Source organism: Amblyomma mixtum, chromosome 7 (assembly GCF_055824585.1).
Source record: "Amblyomma mixtum isolate Tamu chromosome 7, ASM5582458v1, whole genome shotgun sequence".
Classification (NCBI taxonomy): domain Eukaryota; kingdom Metazoa; phylum Arthropoda; class Arachnida; order Ixodida; family Ixodidae; genus Amblyomma; species Amblyomma mixtum.
In genome coordinates, this window is record NC_143018.1 from 72,585,338 (window position 1) to 72,604,325 (window position 18,988).

Consider the following 18,988-nt stretch of genomic DNA (forward strand, 5'->3'; position numbering starts at 1 on the left):
CAACACACGCTGTTTGTCGCTGATGTTGTTTTTGTTGTTTGTTGTTGTTGTTGTTGTTGCGAGTGTAGCAAGGATGAAAGGGAAATTGCACGGGCCTGCCCACTGACTCGGGCCGATCAACACTCGCTGCCACATGCAGACAGAAGAGTGTTAGATGTGAGAGGAAAGAGTGGAAGAAAAATAGACGCGCGTCGCAAGAACCGCGTCCGCCGAAGCGGCGACGCCGGATGTAACAGATACCCCAAGCTGGAACAACATACGCTACTCTCGCAGCCTTTTTATAGGCACGGGGCGAGGCGGAGGAGAGCGCACCGGACGCCAACGACGACGCAGCCTGAAACGCGAGCATTGCATCCTGCGTTGCGTAGAATGCTCGGTAGCGTTGGACAGAACGCGTGCACAGAGAGCAATGCGTGGATGCAACATTCCTCATTCTATCCAAGCGGCAGAACACAGTAGTCCGAAAAACGAAGGGCAGGAGTGTGATATAAAAAAAAAAAGCTACAGAGAATGTTTACTACATTCGAATCGGAGCGAAAGCGCGCATTTGTGCTACGCAGAAGACGACGGTGAGCAGGCAGTGCCGCGGGACGGAGCAGATGGAAGTTGATGAAGAAGACGCTCTCCCATGCACAGCGCGAGAGTTTGGTGCAGTTACGGAGCCGCCTGCTGGAGCTTCCGTTACGACAGCTTGGTCTAAGTCTGTCAGCCGGGGTTGCTCTGTCTCTTGGCGCTTCCTCCCTTGGGCACAGCAACTGGAGTGTGCTCTCCGCCATGCAAAACTTCCTTACAGACACTAAACGGCTGCCGTCTTAAGCCCTGCTCTTTCTCATGATCAATATTTCTCTGGAACGAAAGCTTTCTGAAACGTGGAATATTTAGCCCCGTTCTCTATTTCAGTCACCGATCTCACAGCATTTGTTTAGCCTATTTCAATTACACATCTGAGAACCTTTCATTTATTTCCTAATTGCTATTATTATCATAATTATTTTATTTTCACCACCATTATTTTCTTGTTTAACATTTTGTGCACCTATCAGTTGCCGCCTGTGTCTTGGCCAATCCCCCGCAGTGGGTACGCGCCATTATCTAGAGGACAACAACAACAACAACAACACGAGGCGTGCTAACATCACACCCTACAGTATCCGTTTCTTGCCTGTGGAAAAAAACTGTGTTCTGCCATATAATCTATTTATGTTTTGACAACAACAGCGCGGTCGGAACGCGGACTCAAGAAAGACTACACAAACACAGGCGCTGACTGACAACATGGTTTATTGCCTTGAACTGGCTTATATAGGCCCAGTCCCGTGACAACACACGAAAGCAACAACTCACTTCCCGTGGTTGTGGCCAAGATGTGTACCCAACAAGCCAGCCACTATAAATTAAGCTATTTATGTTGCTGGGACTGTCTAGTCTCTGGAAGAGCCACATGATGGACCGCCACGCCGGATCGCCACGGTCGTCGAAATCTGTGTTTCGTGAACAATGCGCTTTGGTGCGGGGGGTATATGCTTCCTTGCATGAGCCGCCTAGCTGGCTCCCCTATCTGGATGCACGTGTGTGTCTCCCAGACTTTTGATGTTCTGGAAAGTGGGGCCATGCAGAGTGTATGGTGGCCTGGTGTTCTGTGGCGTAAGCATTCATGCTTAGAGTTTTCTTTTCGGCGCTATTTCTATGCAATAAAGGAAAAAAATGCCACGATAGCCTAGGGGTCGAGCTGAGCTCTGTTCGAGCAGCCGTGGGTTCGGCCCCCTGTCATGGATATTGATTCAATTTCTTTTTTTCTTTTTCATCGTTTGAACTCTAACTCAGCTGAAGGTCAAATTTACGCGGTCCGCGATTGAAGCCCGAGGTCCCGTAGTGAAGCTTTCGCTTCAAAAGAGGAAAACGCTGAGACAGCGTATGAGCATCGAGCGTTAGCAATATCAAACGAATATTGCGTCATTAGCCATCTTAACAACAACACATTAAACATAGATACTTCGTTATATATATCTGTAGATGAATCCAGACCATCCCGGCATAGGCACCCATTAACCCTTAGAGAGTACGCATTCCGAACCGACTGCTTCAGATATTCATTTTTTTCCCGCTTGCCATAAAAGAATGGAATAGTTTGAACCCCTCTATCACTACTAATATATCTTTGCAGAAATTTGTAACTCTGGTAGAAGAACAGTTGCGCGATAATTAAATCATAATTAGGCAAGTACAAAAGACCACTCGTATCACTGCATTAAACAGCATCTATATGAACACATTACTTACAATGTATAAAATGGCACCCTTTTCTGTGAAAAATGCTCTTTCGTTATGTGTTTTATTTTCTGTTATCTGTGTTTTTTCCCATACTCATGTAATTATTTACAACTAACAGTGTTTTTAATGTATACCATTCCATTTGTATTCGATTTGTACCTTACTATGTGCCCGTCCTGTAAAAATCCCAATGGGACTGACGGTATCTGAAATAAATAAATAAATCTTCGCTATATCCGGCACAAATTTTTCGTTATATCCGGATGTCTACTTTTTGATGCCAACGTATATAGCGCAAGAAGACGAATCGCTTGACGCCACTTCGAATGTACTACGTCAATTAGTTTGGCCATAACAGATGGTTGAAGTGTCAAGAAGTCATGGTTTGGGGAACCAAAGGTATTCGGTGCGAATTCCATCTTTCCATAGGTCACATCAATACTCGCCATTGCATCCTTAGTACCCATTTCATGGCCGCATTTTATCTTCGTTTTTTTTTCTTCCACCTCTTCCACGCTGCTCTCCTTCAGTCTTTGTCTCCCAAATTCCCCTCCCTACGCAGAGTAGCATGCCAGCGGTATTGAAACGCCGGCTAAATTCTCTCCTTTTTCATGAAAGAGTCTCTCTCTCTCTCCTGTGGTAAACTACGCTTTGATTCGACTAGTAATGTTATGCTCCGTAACGTGCTGAAACGTTCGATACCACTCCGAATATTCTAGACCTATCAGGTGGTCCACAATCTGCATACAAAGGGTACCACCCACCACTTGTCCCATATGAATGACCTTGTGTTTCGTAATAACGCGACCTTGAGTAATGGGAGTTTCAGAGATAATCTACCAATATTGCAAAATGTGGTGACCTGGAGAAGCAGAAATAAAATGGAGAAGGGGTCGTTACAAAAAAAAAAGGCTGTAATAAAAAAATGGCACGTAAAAGATGGTCATTTTTTGTAGCAGTAAATGAGTGGCGTAACATATCCTAATTGTAGTTTAGGGAGGCAGAGGCACCTGATTGATTGATTGATTGATTGATTGATTGATTGATTGATTGATTGATTGAATGATTGATTGATTGATTGATTGATTGATTTAACCTACGTAGAGCAGCGCTTTCAGCTTTGAGGCACTTCGTAGCGAAAGGTCCAGTTTACTCTTCGAGAGGTTTTCTAAAATACCTCGAAATACTTGCACCAGACAGTTTTCGCACTACAGCCCTCTTCTGAAACACGACCGCCGCTGTCACAATCAAACCGAAGAATTGATATACTGAGCAGCTTAGCGCCCTGGGCAATGAGACTTCAGTCGCGACACGCTAGCACCTCGCACGCAGCGTCTATTACGCAGTCCATCGACTCGGCGGAGCTCTCGAGCGCAGCTGAAATTGATAGAAAGTGTGCGAAGAGACCGCGCGGCATTCCAGCCGCCGCGAGAAGGAAGGTCAGAGAGGAGAGGAGTACGATGATGCTTCCACGCCTGGAAGGCGCGAACGCGCATGCGCATGTTGTGCAAACATGTGCGCAAATGAGTTCGCGGCGCCTCCGTCAGGTCGCGCTGGAGCGCATTCCGGCCGGCTGTCGGCGCGGCGCTGCGAAAACATCTGTGAGCGGCCGCACGCACAAAGCACACTTTCGAAGCTTTCGTCCACGTAAGCTCATTTTTAATCATTTAAACTCGTAAAAATGTGTTGAATAGATTCCGAAATAGCAAGGTGTTCTATAGTCGGTGGTTTTTACAGCTGTTTACCTGTCTGAAACGGTAAAAAGGATGTATTGTTTTCGAGGTTCCGTGGGGCTCGCATGCGCAGCGTATTGTGGACGCTCACATTTGCTTTTACGTGGCTCTACTTTGTTGGTTTTTTTCTTCTTTCCGGCTGAACTGTTGCACGAATGGATGTGTTGCTTCTTTCGAACTAGGCGGAAAACGCTGTCCTTATGTAAAACATGGCTGCACAAGCCTGTTCTGAAGTGGTTGTTTCCGATACTTTCATTGTATGCTCGTAAGTACGTGATCTCGGAGTTCCTACTTTCGTGAGCGTAATTCTCCGAATTTCGTGTATATGAGACGCGGAGTTTATATAATGTGTAGTGAACAAGTGCGTGTGTGAAACGCTGAAAAATATTCAAGCTTACGAAGAACAGAAAAAAAAACTTGGTTCTCAGATTAAATATACCCTTCGCTTTTGTTTTCCGGTAATTTTACATATTCTTTGAACATGTACACGTCACACAAACATCAGAATACCAACGGATAATCAAAGTGTTCATTTCCCTGTCAATTGAAGTGATTACGTAGGATATTTATCCCAAGTTCTCGCTGAAAATCTCAAGGTGGTGTATCTCTCAAACGAGACTCCTCCTCCGGATACGTGTCTTCTTCTACCGCCTCATCAATATAACATACTGCCAAGTCACTGATACGGACGTAGTTCTTGAGCTCCAAATACCGGCCAGCTGATCGCAGTATTAAAGGCGGCAGCCGCAGGTACTACTGGCGCTGTTGTCGCTTCTAGCGGTGCGTTAAGCGCGTCGTCTGCTGCGTTCTCTTTGTGTCCGTGCACTCTGTGTGGTCTCAGCTTGCTGCCCACGCTTGAATCAATAGAGCATACAAAATTTATTTGCTTCTTAGCATCTACGTTTATGAATGCATGTAGTGCTATGCTATATTCAAAACCTGAAGCAAACTTTTTGATGCGTAACGCACGTAGCATGACGCTGCTGTGGTTTGCGATACGCGCGAAACGTAGAAAACTTATGCCGTATATCTAGTCTTGCATCTCCACGCCTATGCCGCGATGACATTTAGAAGTAAGTGCTTAAGTTACACTCCTTGCTTATCTGCAATGTTTCAAAGCGCTTCTTATCTTTCGTCCTTCTTTCTTCCTCTTATTTACTTAGCGCCTTGATCTTATTTTTTTTTCTACTCCCGTTTGTCGTGGTTTCTCTTCGTTCTCTTTTTTTTTGTCTTCTATATCTCCTATCCACGGAAGTAAGCGGGCGTTGTGCATCTTTAGGCGGCAGTTTGCAACGTGTTTCTTCTGTCTTCCTTTTAATAACCCTATGTCTTCTGGATCAGTAATAGTAACAACAATATTAAAAATTCAGAGGGCACTTTGACTGTCTAAAGTGCTTAGAGGCGAAAGCGTTTTCCGCACCACTTTGACTGCCCCTGTGGCACTGGTGACACCAACAATGGATGACGTCACGCATAATTAATGACTACATACTAATTAATGGGAAATTAATAATTAATGTCTAATTACTGACTGGTGACTAAATACTAATTAACTGCTAATTAATGAGGCTTAAGCCTTTCGCCTTTAGGAGTGGAACGCGACATCGTGTTGTAGCACTGCCAGGGAGTCCACGGAACACCACCACCCGTTCGGCGCGATGCCTTGCCCTTTGAATGCAACGGTTTATGAGGAAAGAAATGGCGCAGTAATTCTCTGTCATCTCGGTGGACACCTTAACCGCACCGTACAGGAAGGAAGGAAGTGGGAGTGAAAGAAGAAAGAGAAAGAGGGGCCGCAATGAAGAAAATGAAAACTGTATTTTAGGAAAGGAAATTACGCAGTAACTGTCTCGCATATCTCGGTGGACACCCGTCAAAAGCGTGACACCTCTGCTGACAAGCTTGTGCGGACAGCTTTCTGTCGACAATGATGAGGCATTTAAGGCTTTCACCATAATAAATGAAGGCCCGTGCAAGGCCCGTTTGAGGTTAAGTGTCTGCTCTCCTTTGCTTTGATCGAGCAAACATCCCAGTAAGTTCCACGTACAGCGTATATGCTGAGCTTGCCTTGTAGTGGGTCACGCATTTTGAACCAGCTGGCTCTCCCGAAGTGTCAGGTTAAGTCCTCGGCATGTCTTCTAATTTCTGCGATCCTCTTCTTGATGCGGAGGTTGAAGTTTTGCCTACGCCATCTTAGTACCATCCTTTTGCGCGCTGGCCAAAGGCGAAGGAGATGGGGGTCAATGGCAGAGACCTCATCCTTAGTTTTGAGGGTCCTAGTGACTTTCTTCTAGAAGATAATGAGGTGTTTGGTCCACTGTTCAATATCTTCAGTCTCTGAGAAGGCGAGGTTTTCGTCCACCCTTCAGAAGGCTTCTCAAAAAGTAAGCCTAGTTCTGCCTCGCTGTTTGCAGAATTGACTGCTTTCAAGCTTGGTAGTAACAATGTATACTGGTCACTCGAGTGTTTTTCCTCTGTATTAGCCCATTCGCAATGACGACCACTCTTTGCTAGTGTTAGGTATGGGCTGGTAGCCTTGCAGGCACTATTTCCTATGCGTGTTGAGTGCTGCGGGTCCGTCAGACGGTTTATGGTTTATGGAGGTTTAACGTCCCAAAGCGACTGAGGCTATGAGGGTAAGCGCCACCTTACTGATAGCTTCGGCCGACTTCCTGCTTTTTATTATTTTCTCTAGTGTACTGCCAGACGTAACTACCGGCGTTAAGTGGCTCACAACGACTAATGGTGTCTTATCTGCATATTTACCGGCTTTCAAAAAGATTTCCTCGAATGTGTCATTCCGCATCCGGGGTCTGCTATAGTCGTTTAGCAAGTGAGAGCCCTGGCTGAAGCATTGGCGAGGGGGTGTGCTGGTAATGAAATATTCCATTTCCGTGTGTAGTCCTTAGTCTACGATAGTTGTCGCGTATTCCTCGTTTACGACAATACGTGTCCCTGGTCCTGTTTTAATGCGCTAATGCGCAGTGTACACCCGCACTTTCGCTTCTGTGTTAACCTCCTGTAACGCGCTGATTGCTGACTGTGGATTCTAGGCTTCAATGTGTCGTTTGATGGACTGCTTTCTATGTTGAAAGCCCCCAGAGTTTCACTGCCATACACTGATGCTATGACATTTGGCCCATGGTTGGATGAAATAAATGCGCACGTACTATCTTTGAGTAGCTATCGAACTTATTATCCACCGGCATGCTGTTTGTGCCGCTTATTCCGCCCATTTTTCTCATTTTGCGCTTCGCAGAGATATCCATGATGTCCTGTCTATTAGCGCGAAAAGCACTACTCCAGACGTACCAACCCCGAGCGAAAAAATTTGCATCTTCTCTTGTGCGCGAGAGGTTGCTTGGGAAGAGCAGCATGGGTTGAACAATCCATACACCCCGCCGTGGTGGCCCAGTGGTTTTCGGCTGCTGACCCGAAACACGCGGGTTCGATCCCGGCCGCGGCGGCTGAATTTCGATGAAGGCGAAATTCTAGAGGCCCGTGTACTGTGCGGTGTCTGTGCACGTTAAAGAACCCCAGGTGGTCGAAATTTCCGGAGCCCTTCACTGCGGCGTCCCTCATAGTCTGAGTTGCTTTGGGACTTTAAACCCCAACAAAGCAAACAAACCGAACAATCCCTACCAGTGGTTGTGACAGAAACGGCCACCTGCCGGTGCAGTGGTGGATCGCTTAACCTCGGCGCCACTGCGCTGTTAGTGGTATATGAGGACTCGCCGCGATCTACGAATGTTTAAGTAGAGAATGACCAATGCTGCATATATGGGCGTTAACCCACTAAAACTATCGTGCCATACTCTTAAGGCGGAGCTTAATTGTCCCCTCTAATTGAAGAATGAACATCTGTTTTCGCACGGCTACTCGGTTTAACTACGTTAAACCCCTACTACTTTTTATGACAGAAGCCAACAGCCACAGAAACCAAGGGGCACAGGGGATTTTTTTTTAAGTTATTTATTTTGTGGTGTTGATCAATTTAGAATATTACTGAATATGTTATCGTTTAAAGATAACTGATTAGAAAAGCAGAAGAAAAAACAACCACCTGCCGCCGGTGGGATCCGAACCCACGACCTCCGAATTACGCGTCCGGTGCTCTACCTCTGAGCTACGGCGACTTTTTTTTTTTTTTTTTTTCGTCTGAGCTACGGCGACGGCTGTCAATTCTTCTGCTTTCGGGGGTATTTTATGTTTACAAGTAACCTAACCTTGAGAGTGTTCATCAGCGCCACCCACGTTCACAAGCGGCGGACGTAGAACGTCCTGAGTTACCGCAGGTGTGACGTAGAACGTCATCGAATGGAGAGGGTGGAAGCTGCGTGAGAACCCTCTTATGCTTCCTAAGGCGTCAAGGCTGCCAGAATCGAGGCCCTCGCTAAGCAATTAAGCAAACAAGGGAAGGGGATGAGGGGCTCGTTATAAATATGACAGAAGCCAACAGCCACAGAAACCAAGGGGCACAGGGGATTTTTTTTAAGTTATTTATTTTGTGGTGTTGATCAATTTAGAATATTACTGAATATGTTATCGTTTAAAGATAACTGATTAGAAAAGCAGAAGAAAAAACAACCACCTGCCGCCGGTGGGATCCGAACCCACGACCTCCGAATTACGCGTCCGGTGCTCTACCTCTGAGCTACGGCGACGGCTGTCAATTCTTCTGCTTTCGGGGGTATTTATGTTTACAAGTAACCTAACCTTGAGAGTGTTCATCAGCGCCACCCACGTTCACAAGCGGCGGACGTAGAACGTCTGTCTACCTTAATTTCGATAACCTGCAGCCTAGCCGAGAACGTTTCCATGGAAGGCTCGATTTGGTGTTGAATAACATGCAAGATGTGCTGATGGAAGAAGTCTTTCTAGTAGTTGTTGCATTACCTGGTCGACTTGATTTGGATCTGCTGCTTCCTCCGTAACTGAAATGAGTGGAGGGTGGCCGCATTGCGGTGGAGACGGAACGCAAAAGGCGCCCGTGTGCTGTGCGATGTCAGCGCGCGTTAAAGATCCCTCAGGTGGTCGAAATTATTGCCAGAGACCTCCACTACGGCACCTCTTTCTTCATTTCTTCTTTCACTACGACCTTCCTCATTTCCCTTAAGGCGCGGTTCAGGTGTTCACCGAGATATGCGAGACAGGTACTGAGCCATTTGGTTTCCTCAAAAAAATGCCGCCTGGAAGATGTTGAAATAACGGGCGTTAGCTGTTTGGTAGCGCCATCTATCGTCCATGTGATGCATTGCTACCTGATTAGGCTACTTTTTCATAGCCTACGGCGAGCGGGCGCCTACCGCCTTGAGGTCGGATATTTTTGACCAATTTTGGCCGAATAAGTTTTTCGACTCTTTGGAGGGCCATTTTTACTTACCTCAAGGCGGTAGGTGCCCGGTCGCCATGAGGTATGAAATTGGGAGCTGCCAAGTGCTGACGACATGGCCGCCATGTTAAGCCTAACCATAAGTAAATATAAACCTAATCATACAATATTGGTGTCTAACATGTCCTGCTCATCGAGCCCGTTACGAATATCCATTAGTTAGGTCAGGACGTTATCGGTTAGTTAATTATAAGCAATTACATATAAGCACAACCATAACTAAATATTAACCTAATTAGTTAGTTTTGGTGTCTAACCTGTTCTACTTATTAGAGGGTTCCAAATATCTAATATCTCTAATATATCTAAAATATCTCTGTTTCAAATGCACAGTGTTTTTTTTTTCAGGAGTTTCCCTCATGTTTTATAAATTTTATGTTCTGTCCAATGTGCCCTTCAATGAACAGCAACATACCCTTCGCATAGCCGAATATGTGCTCTTAGATTTTGTCACTAGATGGCGCGACTGTGTTTTGCATTTCTTGGACGAAGCGGGAAGCACGGTCCACTAAAACTTTCATCCACGAGGTGTACGTACATCACTGTGCGGTAATAGCTTTGGGTGTGGAAACTAAAATATACGTTGCTGTATATAAAAAAAATGTTGAATTTCTTTCTGGTCGTGAGATTTATATTATTATTTGGTACATCATTTCTGCGATGGTGAAATGGCTATCGCTTTCGTTCACTTTGGTTTCCAGCACTGGCCTGCATAAAAGCAGGCGCACGCACTGATCGAAAAATTCTCGTTAAAAATCGTATGCAGCGTCTCTAACAAACCTTTGCGGAATCGAGAACCTTGCTCTGTAAGCTTTCCGTTTTCTATTTCCTGCTGTAATGTTACTGTTTCTTTATCTAGGCCTCCAGCAAAGAAAAAAATTAGTAATTCTATAACATTAATAGACGCACATTTTGTTTACGAGTCCGCCAGCCACAATTTGACCTCAGCTGGCTGGAACACACAGTCGAAACAAAAGCAACCAAAACAAGGCTGTGCATTGACAGTGCAGCATATACTATCAAGATGCTCCATAGTGCACGCGCACTGATGTAGCAACTGCTGTCATTACTAGATGATCTAAGATAGAAAGCGTGATGCCTTTTTTTTTAAGGATTCCTTCTTTTGTACTGCACTGGTGGATGGGAGTGTTTTTAAATTTCGTGACCAAGAGGTCTACTTTGACTTTCGCTCGAGACATACATGAAATCATGGTCTGCGCCTGCTGGCTTCACATGCGCTGTAATCGTTTATGCTGGCCACAGTGTCGAACCGCATGCGTGACGAACACCCCTATACTCCATCTCACAAGTTGTTTGCAGCGCTCTGACGGCTACGGCAATCTGAGGCAATCAGAACGCCGTGCGCTGCAAAACGTGTTCCTCCACGCCTCTCGTCCCCCGACTGGTGGCTCCATCCATGGGAAGGAGAGAGCATTAGTGTCCAGCTGCTGCACGGAAGAGACTCGGCCGACTAGGCTGGCTCGGAGGGCGCCGTGTTTATAAATGGCAGCGCACCATTTCGCAGCAGGCCTCCGCAGTGTTGTTTTCGTGCAGACTTTCTCTGCTAATATAACCAGTGAATTAAACGCTCGCTGTACTTTCAAAACACCGTCGTGAACCACCTTTTCAATTACTGCGATGATTGTTTGAAAAATTGTCACAACACCGCTCGTACAGGCGAAGCACTATTTGTTATCTTCCTTGGCCCTGACTGGATGAGAGAGCTCTACCTTTCACAGCGCTGCAAACAATTTTTGAGCTCAAGTATAGGGGCAGACACCTGGCGCCGCGGAAGCCATGAACCACTCACCTCGCATCCTGAAGATCCCCTAACAGCTTCGAGAGACAAAGTAGCAAGTTGATTGGACATTACCGACGCAGCGCGAAACACGAGGGCAAGACGAGCACACGGACACGGTGCTTAGAAGCGAACACCTGTGGGTGGTGGTGGTGAAAACATTTATTTAGAAGGGACAGGAGGTATGACTGGATCAGCCAATAAGAGACCGATCCTTACAAATACTAGGTGGAGGTCCCTAGTTTGGGACCCCGGTGGCGGTGGCCGCTGCCCGGGCGCGCCCGACTAAGGCTTGTTGGGCCTGTAAGTCGTGGCAGCCGAGCAGGGTCGCCTCCCAGTCCTCCCGGGACTTCGCAGTGTGGTATAATGAGCCACATCGCGAGGCGCAGAAAGGCGCTGACTCTAAACTTCTGATAATGAGTGCACATACTTTGCGAGGAATATCCAGGTATTAGTGTACGGGCAAATAAGGTGGTCGGCTGGAGCAACGTCCCCTGGTTTTCCTACCTCCGTTGTATTTCTTGACCTTGCGGCCGCCGAGTGACGAGTTAGGCATATTGCACACCACTGTGCTTGAATTCGACGTTTCCTTGCAGTCCCCCTCCCCCCCCCCCCCTCCCGATTATTTGTACTCTTATCTGCAGTATATTACGAACATTGTTCCTTGTACAGGAACAGTTATCGGGCTTTTCAGTACTAACTGATCTCATGCGCATTACCTGCAGTACAGTGCAAAATTGATGCGAACTAAGGTTCTACTTGCAAAAAAAAAATGCTCGCAATATATTAAAAGCTAATTTCTGTTTTCTTCTGATCATCATCAGCATAAGCTGGTCGAGTCCACTGCTGGAAAAAGGCTTCTCCCAATCACATTTCTTTCTAAGGGCAGCCAACATTTCATCTCTTACAGGCGTAGAAGCCGCGCTCTACGATTGCACAGTGGAAAATGTAGCCCTCCCGGAGAACAAAACCTAAAATTTCAACAAGGGTACTATGCACCTGCAGTTGATTGAATGATCTTGAGTTTTTGTTGATTTATTGTATGTGCTTGAACATCTAAGCGTAATTGCATCGTTCTGAGATGTCCACATAGTGAATTACCAGTATATTTCTAAAGTAATAATATTGTTATCAAAATATCTGGCAGCTTTTATAGTAAACTCCTGCAGTGCGCAGGCTAGCTAAGACGAAGTAATGAAACCTCAGAAACTCTACGCAATTATTTCGTTGCCGGAGCGTGACAGGATTTAGAAATCAGTGAAAATGTACAAATTATATTATTCGTTAGTTATAGTATTCGTTACAGAAGCCGCATAATGACCGACCGTATTATTGTTCGCAGGTGCGTCTGTTCACAGCACAGGCAGCCAAGGAAGATGAAAAGCCTACGGCGGCCCACAAAGAAACGATGAAAAAGAAAAACCCTCGAGCGCCCAGCTGGAGTAGAACGGATCTCGTCGAGGCTCGCTGAAACTTCACCAAGCAGCAGCCACGGCAAGTGTTTTCCTCGTTCCTTCTTTTTTTTTCTTTTTCGCGCAACTATGCGACATTCCTGAAGAGAGGCAAGAGTGGCGTCGCGCTTTGTTAACTGCGCCTTACGAACTGAGACTCAAGACGCTTCGCCTGTCAGCAGCCCTCACCTGACTACCGCTTTGTCTCCTGCATCATATTCGGCCGCCGTTTGTGACCACTTCGAGCCCTTGTTGGGCACGCTGCTGCGTGATTTCGTGCTGCCAAGTGTCCACTATGAGTGACAGAAAAAGCGAACTTCGAAGTAGACCTGCGCTGGAGTTTAGTCCGCGCCGCCACCACCCCACCGATATGCCCTTGCATTCCAAAGCAGCAGCTGGGTGGAGGTCGACGCGTGTCGAATCCAGTCCGTATTTCTCCAGTACGCTGCTCGCGCGGCAGCGGTGGCGAGACCCCAGGGCAGACGGAAACATGGATTTCGAGCCGCGCCCTTCGGGGCACCCACGACGTCTTCCCAGCCCAGGGAGCGAGCGGCGTCCTTCTTACGACAGCAGAATGCTCGGGGATGGTAGCGGAGACCGACGGAGACCGTATCCCGACGAGTTCGACGAGTTGTCCCTGGACTCTTACGACTATCGTCCTGGTCGCCATAGGGATTCTGAGCGGTTCGCTTCATTCTCGGACCGTTCACGTCGTCCTCATAGCCCTCCTCGTTTCGACCGAGACCCTGAACGACCCTTCGGCTGTGAAGACCGGTCAAGGCCCTCCTTCGGTCCTCCAAGGCCGCGCCCGGAAGAGGAACCGTTCAGCATTCCCGAAAAGAGAGACCGGCCTTTTGACTGTCAGAGCCCACGCGCCGTCCGGCCGCGTTTTAGCATGGAAACAGAACTGGACGTGCCACCAAGAGCGCCAAGCATGCGGCGAGGTGATGGCGATCGAGGACTCCCGCGCCCTTCCGATCATCGTGGGACACCGCCAAACGCCGGCAGCTGGCATCCACGGCCGTACGGCTTCGAACACGCCCGCAGCATTGCTGAAGATCGAGCGGATTCTCTTCCGTTTCAAGGAGGCTGGTGCGAATCTTGGCACCCAAGTCGACGTGGCCCAAACCGAGAAGACTTCCGAGACACCGGTGAAAAGTGTTCGCCGCCTCCGCTTTTCCGGCAAAGACCAGAGGGCCGCATGGATTTGGATCTCTGTCCTCCCGATTCAAGCGAGCATCAAGACTCGGACCATAGGCAGCGACGACCTGGGTCCGGTTACAGGGATTACGATCATTGGGATTTACATCCGGAAGAACTCCAAGCGCGTGGTCAAGAGCGTCCGGATGTCCCATACTGCGATGAACGCCCACCCGGCTTTTCTGGTCCTGGAGGAAGTCCCTTCCATCCAGGTCATTTGGAAGGCAGCAGCCGAAGAAGGCCTGCTTCTGCTGATCAGGAGCCGCTTCCCGGAATGAGTGGCCCAAGAGAGCCGTATATCCCTCGCGATATGTCTCAGAGCAGAAGCCACGGCTCGCAATCAGGCTCAGCTTACGAAGAACGACAGCTACCTGACAAGCACGGAATGCGTCCCGCTCCGTTGAAGATTGAAAACAGAGGTGACTCAGACCACGGTGCAGCCCCTGGTTGCCAGGAACGGCCGACTATTCGTAATCCTCCTTTTCCGAACCCCCAGAAAAGCCGTAAAGGAGAAGAAGCTGTCAAGCCTGAGCGCCAAGAACTACCAGATAATTCTGGTAGCTATGGACTGTCGAATAGACGGTATAGTGGTGAATCAGACCCACCGAATTCCGGCATTCGTGAGAAAGCCGTTGATGCCGGTTGTCCATGGCCAAAGCTGCCAGTAACCGGCGAAAACCGAGCTGTCAAGTCCGATCCCCTACTGGGACCGATCAACACAGAATGTAAACCACAACTGCCCGTAGGGTTTGGAGGAATCCACGTAGGCGTCCAAGGGCTTCCGGCTACTTCCATTCCTCCTGTGCAACTGCCCAGAGCTATCACAGCAGTGAGAGCGCCATCAGGTCCGGTCATCTCGCAACACACCGGGAGTGTGAGCCATACAGATTCAGGTTCCCACCAGCGGCTACCTATCTTAGTTCAAAAACAGCAGCAGTCTTTCCCTGTGCAAGATTTGCTGCCTTCTTCCCCTGTGGATCATGTATGGCAGAGCACTCAAAGCCCTTTCATTGGAAGCATCCCTCAGTTGCCAACTCAGTCTGGGCCTCAGACACCTCGTCCGACATGTCTGGACAACACTGACCGGCCCCTCACCGTAATGAAGGCAGGTGGTTTTAACGAAGAAAAGCCGCCGTCCATCCCCAGTGACCGTAAACTTCAGCCACCTCCCAGCCCTCCATGGATGCTTGGGCGCAAAGAACAACTGGGTTACCTAGAGTTACGTCAATGTTTCCAAAAAGTGCCGCAAGCCAATAATCCTGAGGGACCACAGTATCAAATAAGTTCTGGAGACAACGACGAGAAGCCTTCTGCCGCTCCTACAGGCCAGCAGCCACCGCAGATCACTTCTAAAGTCTCCTGTGGCCCCCGAAAGCCTTACGGGCCAGACTACCCTCATAGTGGGCATCAATCCCAGAGCTCTGACGCCCTGCCCAAAGCCGCTTCACTGCCTAGTGTTTCTTCACTTCCTCAACAGCCCTCTGCGTGTCCACCGTCAGTTTGTGCGACTCCTCAGCAAATGACAACCACTTCTATCAACGTCACCCAGCTAGATACCAGTGCGGCCACTCCTTTTAAAAACCAAGATCCTCGCCCAATGACCACGGCGTACCCTAAGGTGCGTTTCTCATTGCCTCCGCCTCTCTTGGCTCAAGCGCAAGCACGCTTCCCTGCGTCTGCCAACCAGGATGAGTCCCGCTCTTGTGCACCCCATGCTTCAGTGAGTCACGCTAAGCCAGCTACCTCTGTTGAGGTCAAGCAACCGGCAGTCTCTCCTGCAGTTCAGAGCAAACTCGGAGATAAGCCGTCGACAGAGAGACGAACCCTAGAGCCACCTCCCGGCATACCGTGCTTTATCGCTGGATCACTACAGGGTCCAGGAATTGCAACAAGCGTTCCGCAGGCACCTGTCAGTCCAATCTATTTCCAAGGACAACAAGCTGCCACTGCAGGAAACCAGAAACAACGTTCACCTGCTCCTGATTGTCAAGTGCAAATGACAAGTGCATTACCTTCTTCAAAACTTGGCAGTAATGTTGGACAGCTGAAACCAGGAAAGTCCAAATCACCAAACGAGCTGTACGGCCCTTTTATGCCGAGTCCTACTGTTGCCGTTCAGTTGGCTAGCACGGATACAGAGAGCGCTAGCTCGAAAGTTGAGGTGATGGACGTCGATGCAGTGTGCACAGGACTAAATGTGCAAAGCGACAAAACGGTTGCCAGCATTGGACCCATCACGCTGCCAGTGAGGAAGCTTCAGAGCCAGTCAGCCCTTAGTGTAGTTAATCAACCTGATTTATCAAACCAAACTGAAATTCGGAGCCAGATCACCGGTCCACAGAACAAGAACGCCGCGCTCAAGAAACAGCAGCCGCTAATCATGAAGCACCCAGCTAATCAGAAGAAGAAAGCGGCTGAGTCGAAGAATCCCGAAGCTGAACCAAAAAAGCAGGAAGCTATGTTAGGAAGCGAGGGTCCTTTAAGCAAATGGGGTCCGGGTACTACTGATCCCCCGAAGCCATCGACCGGAACCGGTGAGGCCCCTTCGAAATGCAGTGGTTCTGGCTTAAACTCTGAAGAGGGCATGGGCAATCAGGCAGCCTCAGTGACGAACCAGAAGTCAACGTCGGTAGTAAAACAGGAGACGCTGCAGACTGAAGAAATTGCCGAGAACAACGATGAAACTTTGGTGTCTTGCAAAGACGAAGTGATTACCGATAAAGAGACATCTTCAGGCAGTGAGTCCGCGTTGAACGACCACGAGGTGTCATCATCCACACCTGAATGCTCTGATGAGGGAACTTCGGTAGGTGAAGACAAAACAGCAGATGCCAGCAAGGAGCCGAGTGCCAGTTCTACGGCTACAGTAGGCGGTGGGGACAACTGCGACAAAGGAAGGAAGCTCACACCGAAGAGTAGCCCACCCGCCACCAAACGTGACGACTTCTCGAACTCTGGAGAATCAGAGCACTCAGACTCGAATAAGAGTACAGAATCAAGGAGCCCTTCTCCCAAAAAGCGATCTGCGAGAGCAAGCCGCACGGACAGCAGTGACGACGACTGCCAAGATACTGACACTGAGACAAGAAGCGACGATAATTGCCGTGCAGGACCGTTCAACGAAGGCCAAATATTCGGTATTCCTGTCGTCTTCAAGGCTATCAGCAGTCCCCATACGTTCTGGAACATTCGCAGTGAACGAATCTCGCGTGATCTTGACGAAATTGTCGGCGACGTCGTCGTCAACCAGAAGATCAACCGAGCGGGCTTCCTTTGCGTCAACGTGGCGACGGCAGGAGACGCCGTGAAGCTGCTCAGCATCAAGAAGCTAGGCGGCGTCATCGTGGAGGCGGTCTTACCCAGCATGTACCTGCGGCACGAGGCGAAGATTCGGGGCGTGCCGCAGGAGTACTCCAACAAGGAGCTCACCGAGTACTTCTCGGACTTGGGCGTGGTGGCCGCGAGGCGTCAGTTCACGTATAAGCGGCTGCGCGACGGAACCTTCGAGGAGTACCCGCGCAGCAGCGTCATCCTGACGTTCAAACCGGACGCTACACTGCCCAGCACGGTCGAGCTGGGTAGCGACCGCTATTCAGTGGAGGAGTACATCGAGGCGCCGGTGCAGTGCTTCAAGTGTCTGCGGTTCGGCCACTCGGCGCGCGAATGTGTGTCGACAAGCCGTTGCAAGAACTGCGGTGCCCGCTATTGCCTGGAAGACTGCAGGCGGGGAAGGCCGTTGTGCGCCAACTGCTTCGGCCCGCACCCCGCTACCTACACCGGTTGTCCCAGGAGGCGGGAAGTGGCTTTCGCTAGCCTGTGGAAGAGGGCCTTCGACCTGAACGCGCTGTGAACAGTGTGACTGCAGGCAGTGGCGTTTTTGCTGCGGTTGGACATAACGTTTACAGTTTTTGCACTGTGCAGTTTTCGTGCTAGGCACTGCAGAACTCACGCGGACTACGGAAATCCAGCAGCCTGTTTCCTGTTGTTTCCTGTTGTTGCCTAGTACATAGCTCTTAAAACTGCCCTGAGTGATGTGTACCGCGAGATCTCTTGAACCCACAGCGTGCAGGCTAACTGAGGCTATCACATCATAACAGTGGCTTCCGATTTGATCACCTCTGTGCTGTCCGTGTTTCCAGTGGTGGGGTTGAGATTTTCGTCACTGTGATTTTGGGAAATGGCTGTTCAAACGGTTTCTTTAGTGCTTCTACTTCAGTGCCTCGTGTGTTGAGTAATAAAGTCAGTCTAGTTTAATAAGTTTTCACTTATAATGTCTGTCACTGCCTCAGACTTGGACAAGAACGACGGACACTGCTGAGACAGTACACTTTTCAAGTACCTCATTGTTGGTATATATGTCAGTTATTGTACTAAGGCATGAAAAGAGTACCAAGCTGTTTATATATTTATATATATATGACGACGCAAGTTCACACCTGTCGACGACCATGAAGGCAACTGAACCTCCATGCACGAAATCTGGTAAGTTCATTCCACTGATTGCGTACAAACTCGGGGCTAATATAATGGGTGCGATTTGAACTACTGCCTAGCAAATTGAGCAAAAATGTGCAATTCACAGGTAGTATGGGTATGTGCTGCCATCTAAAGTATGGAATATGAAACCCAAATTGCTACTTCCATTGCACGTTGCTAGGCGCCGCGTCCTTTTTACGGGTTGTCCCTGCTATGCGTTTTTCTGGATCTTGCGTGTTCCTCTTTTTTTTTTATTAACTTGGTGCAGTCTGACACCGCTAGGTGCGACTGAGGACTGGAGCTTATGCTCGTGTGTTGCAGCTGGCTTTATTTCACTTTTTTTTGCTTTTTCAGTGACGCTTAGAAATAAACAGCACCGTAGGAACTATGGGAAGTATTTAAAGACCATACAGAATGTTTACAAGCACGCTGTGCGAGCCTCGAAAAGGAAAAACTCGACGGAAAGCATTTCGGAAGGCCCGATGGAAGCTTCAGCATCTATTCGTTTTCATGTTGTGGTAGTCGGGAGGGGAGTAATGAGGGGAGAGTGTCTGGAATTGAAGAATTTAATTTTTCTGCCATACGTTTTCTGCCGTGGCCATTTATGCCAGGATACACGCTGGATCGCCCTTTAGAGTATGCGCTAATGTGTTTAAATTTGGCTTAT

At 48.5% G+C, this 18,988-nt stretch overlaps 1 protein-coding gene across 1 annotated transcript; it reads left to right on the plus strand.

The window, feature by feature from the left end:
* Positions 1 to 3,846: 3,846 nt before the first annotated feature.
* Positions 3,847 to 18,109, plus strand: LOC149336472 (uncharacterized). Its single transcript, XM_089552922.1, has 2 exons — positions 3,847 to 3,918; positions 12,537 to 18,109. Exon 2 carries the CDS (start codon positions 12,941 to 12,943, stop codon positions 17,693 to 17,695), a length of 4,755 nt encoding a protein of 1,584 aa, XP_089409048.1. The 5' UTR covers positions 3,847 to 3,918; positions 12,537 to 12,940; the 3' UTR covers positions 17,696 to 18,109.
* Positions 18,110 to 18,988: the final 879 nt, after the last annotated feature.

What these genes read in the sequence shown, in the direction of transcription:
- LOC149336472 (XM_089552922.1), top strand. Translation starts at nt 12,941, where the DNA reads ATGAGTGACAGAAAAAGCGAACTTCGAAGTAGACCTGCGCTGGAGTTT.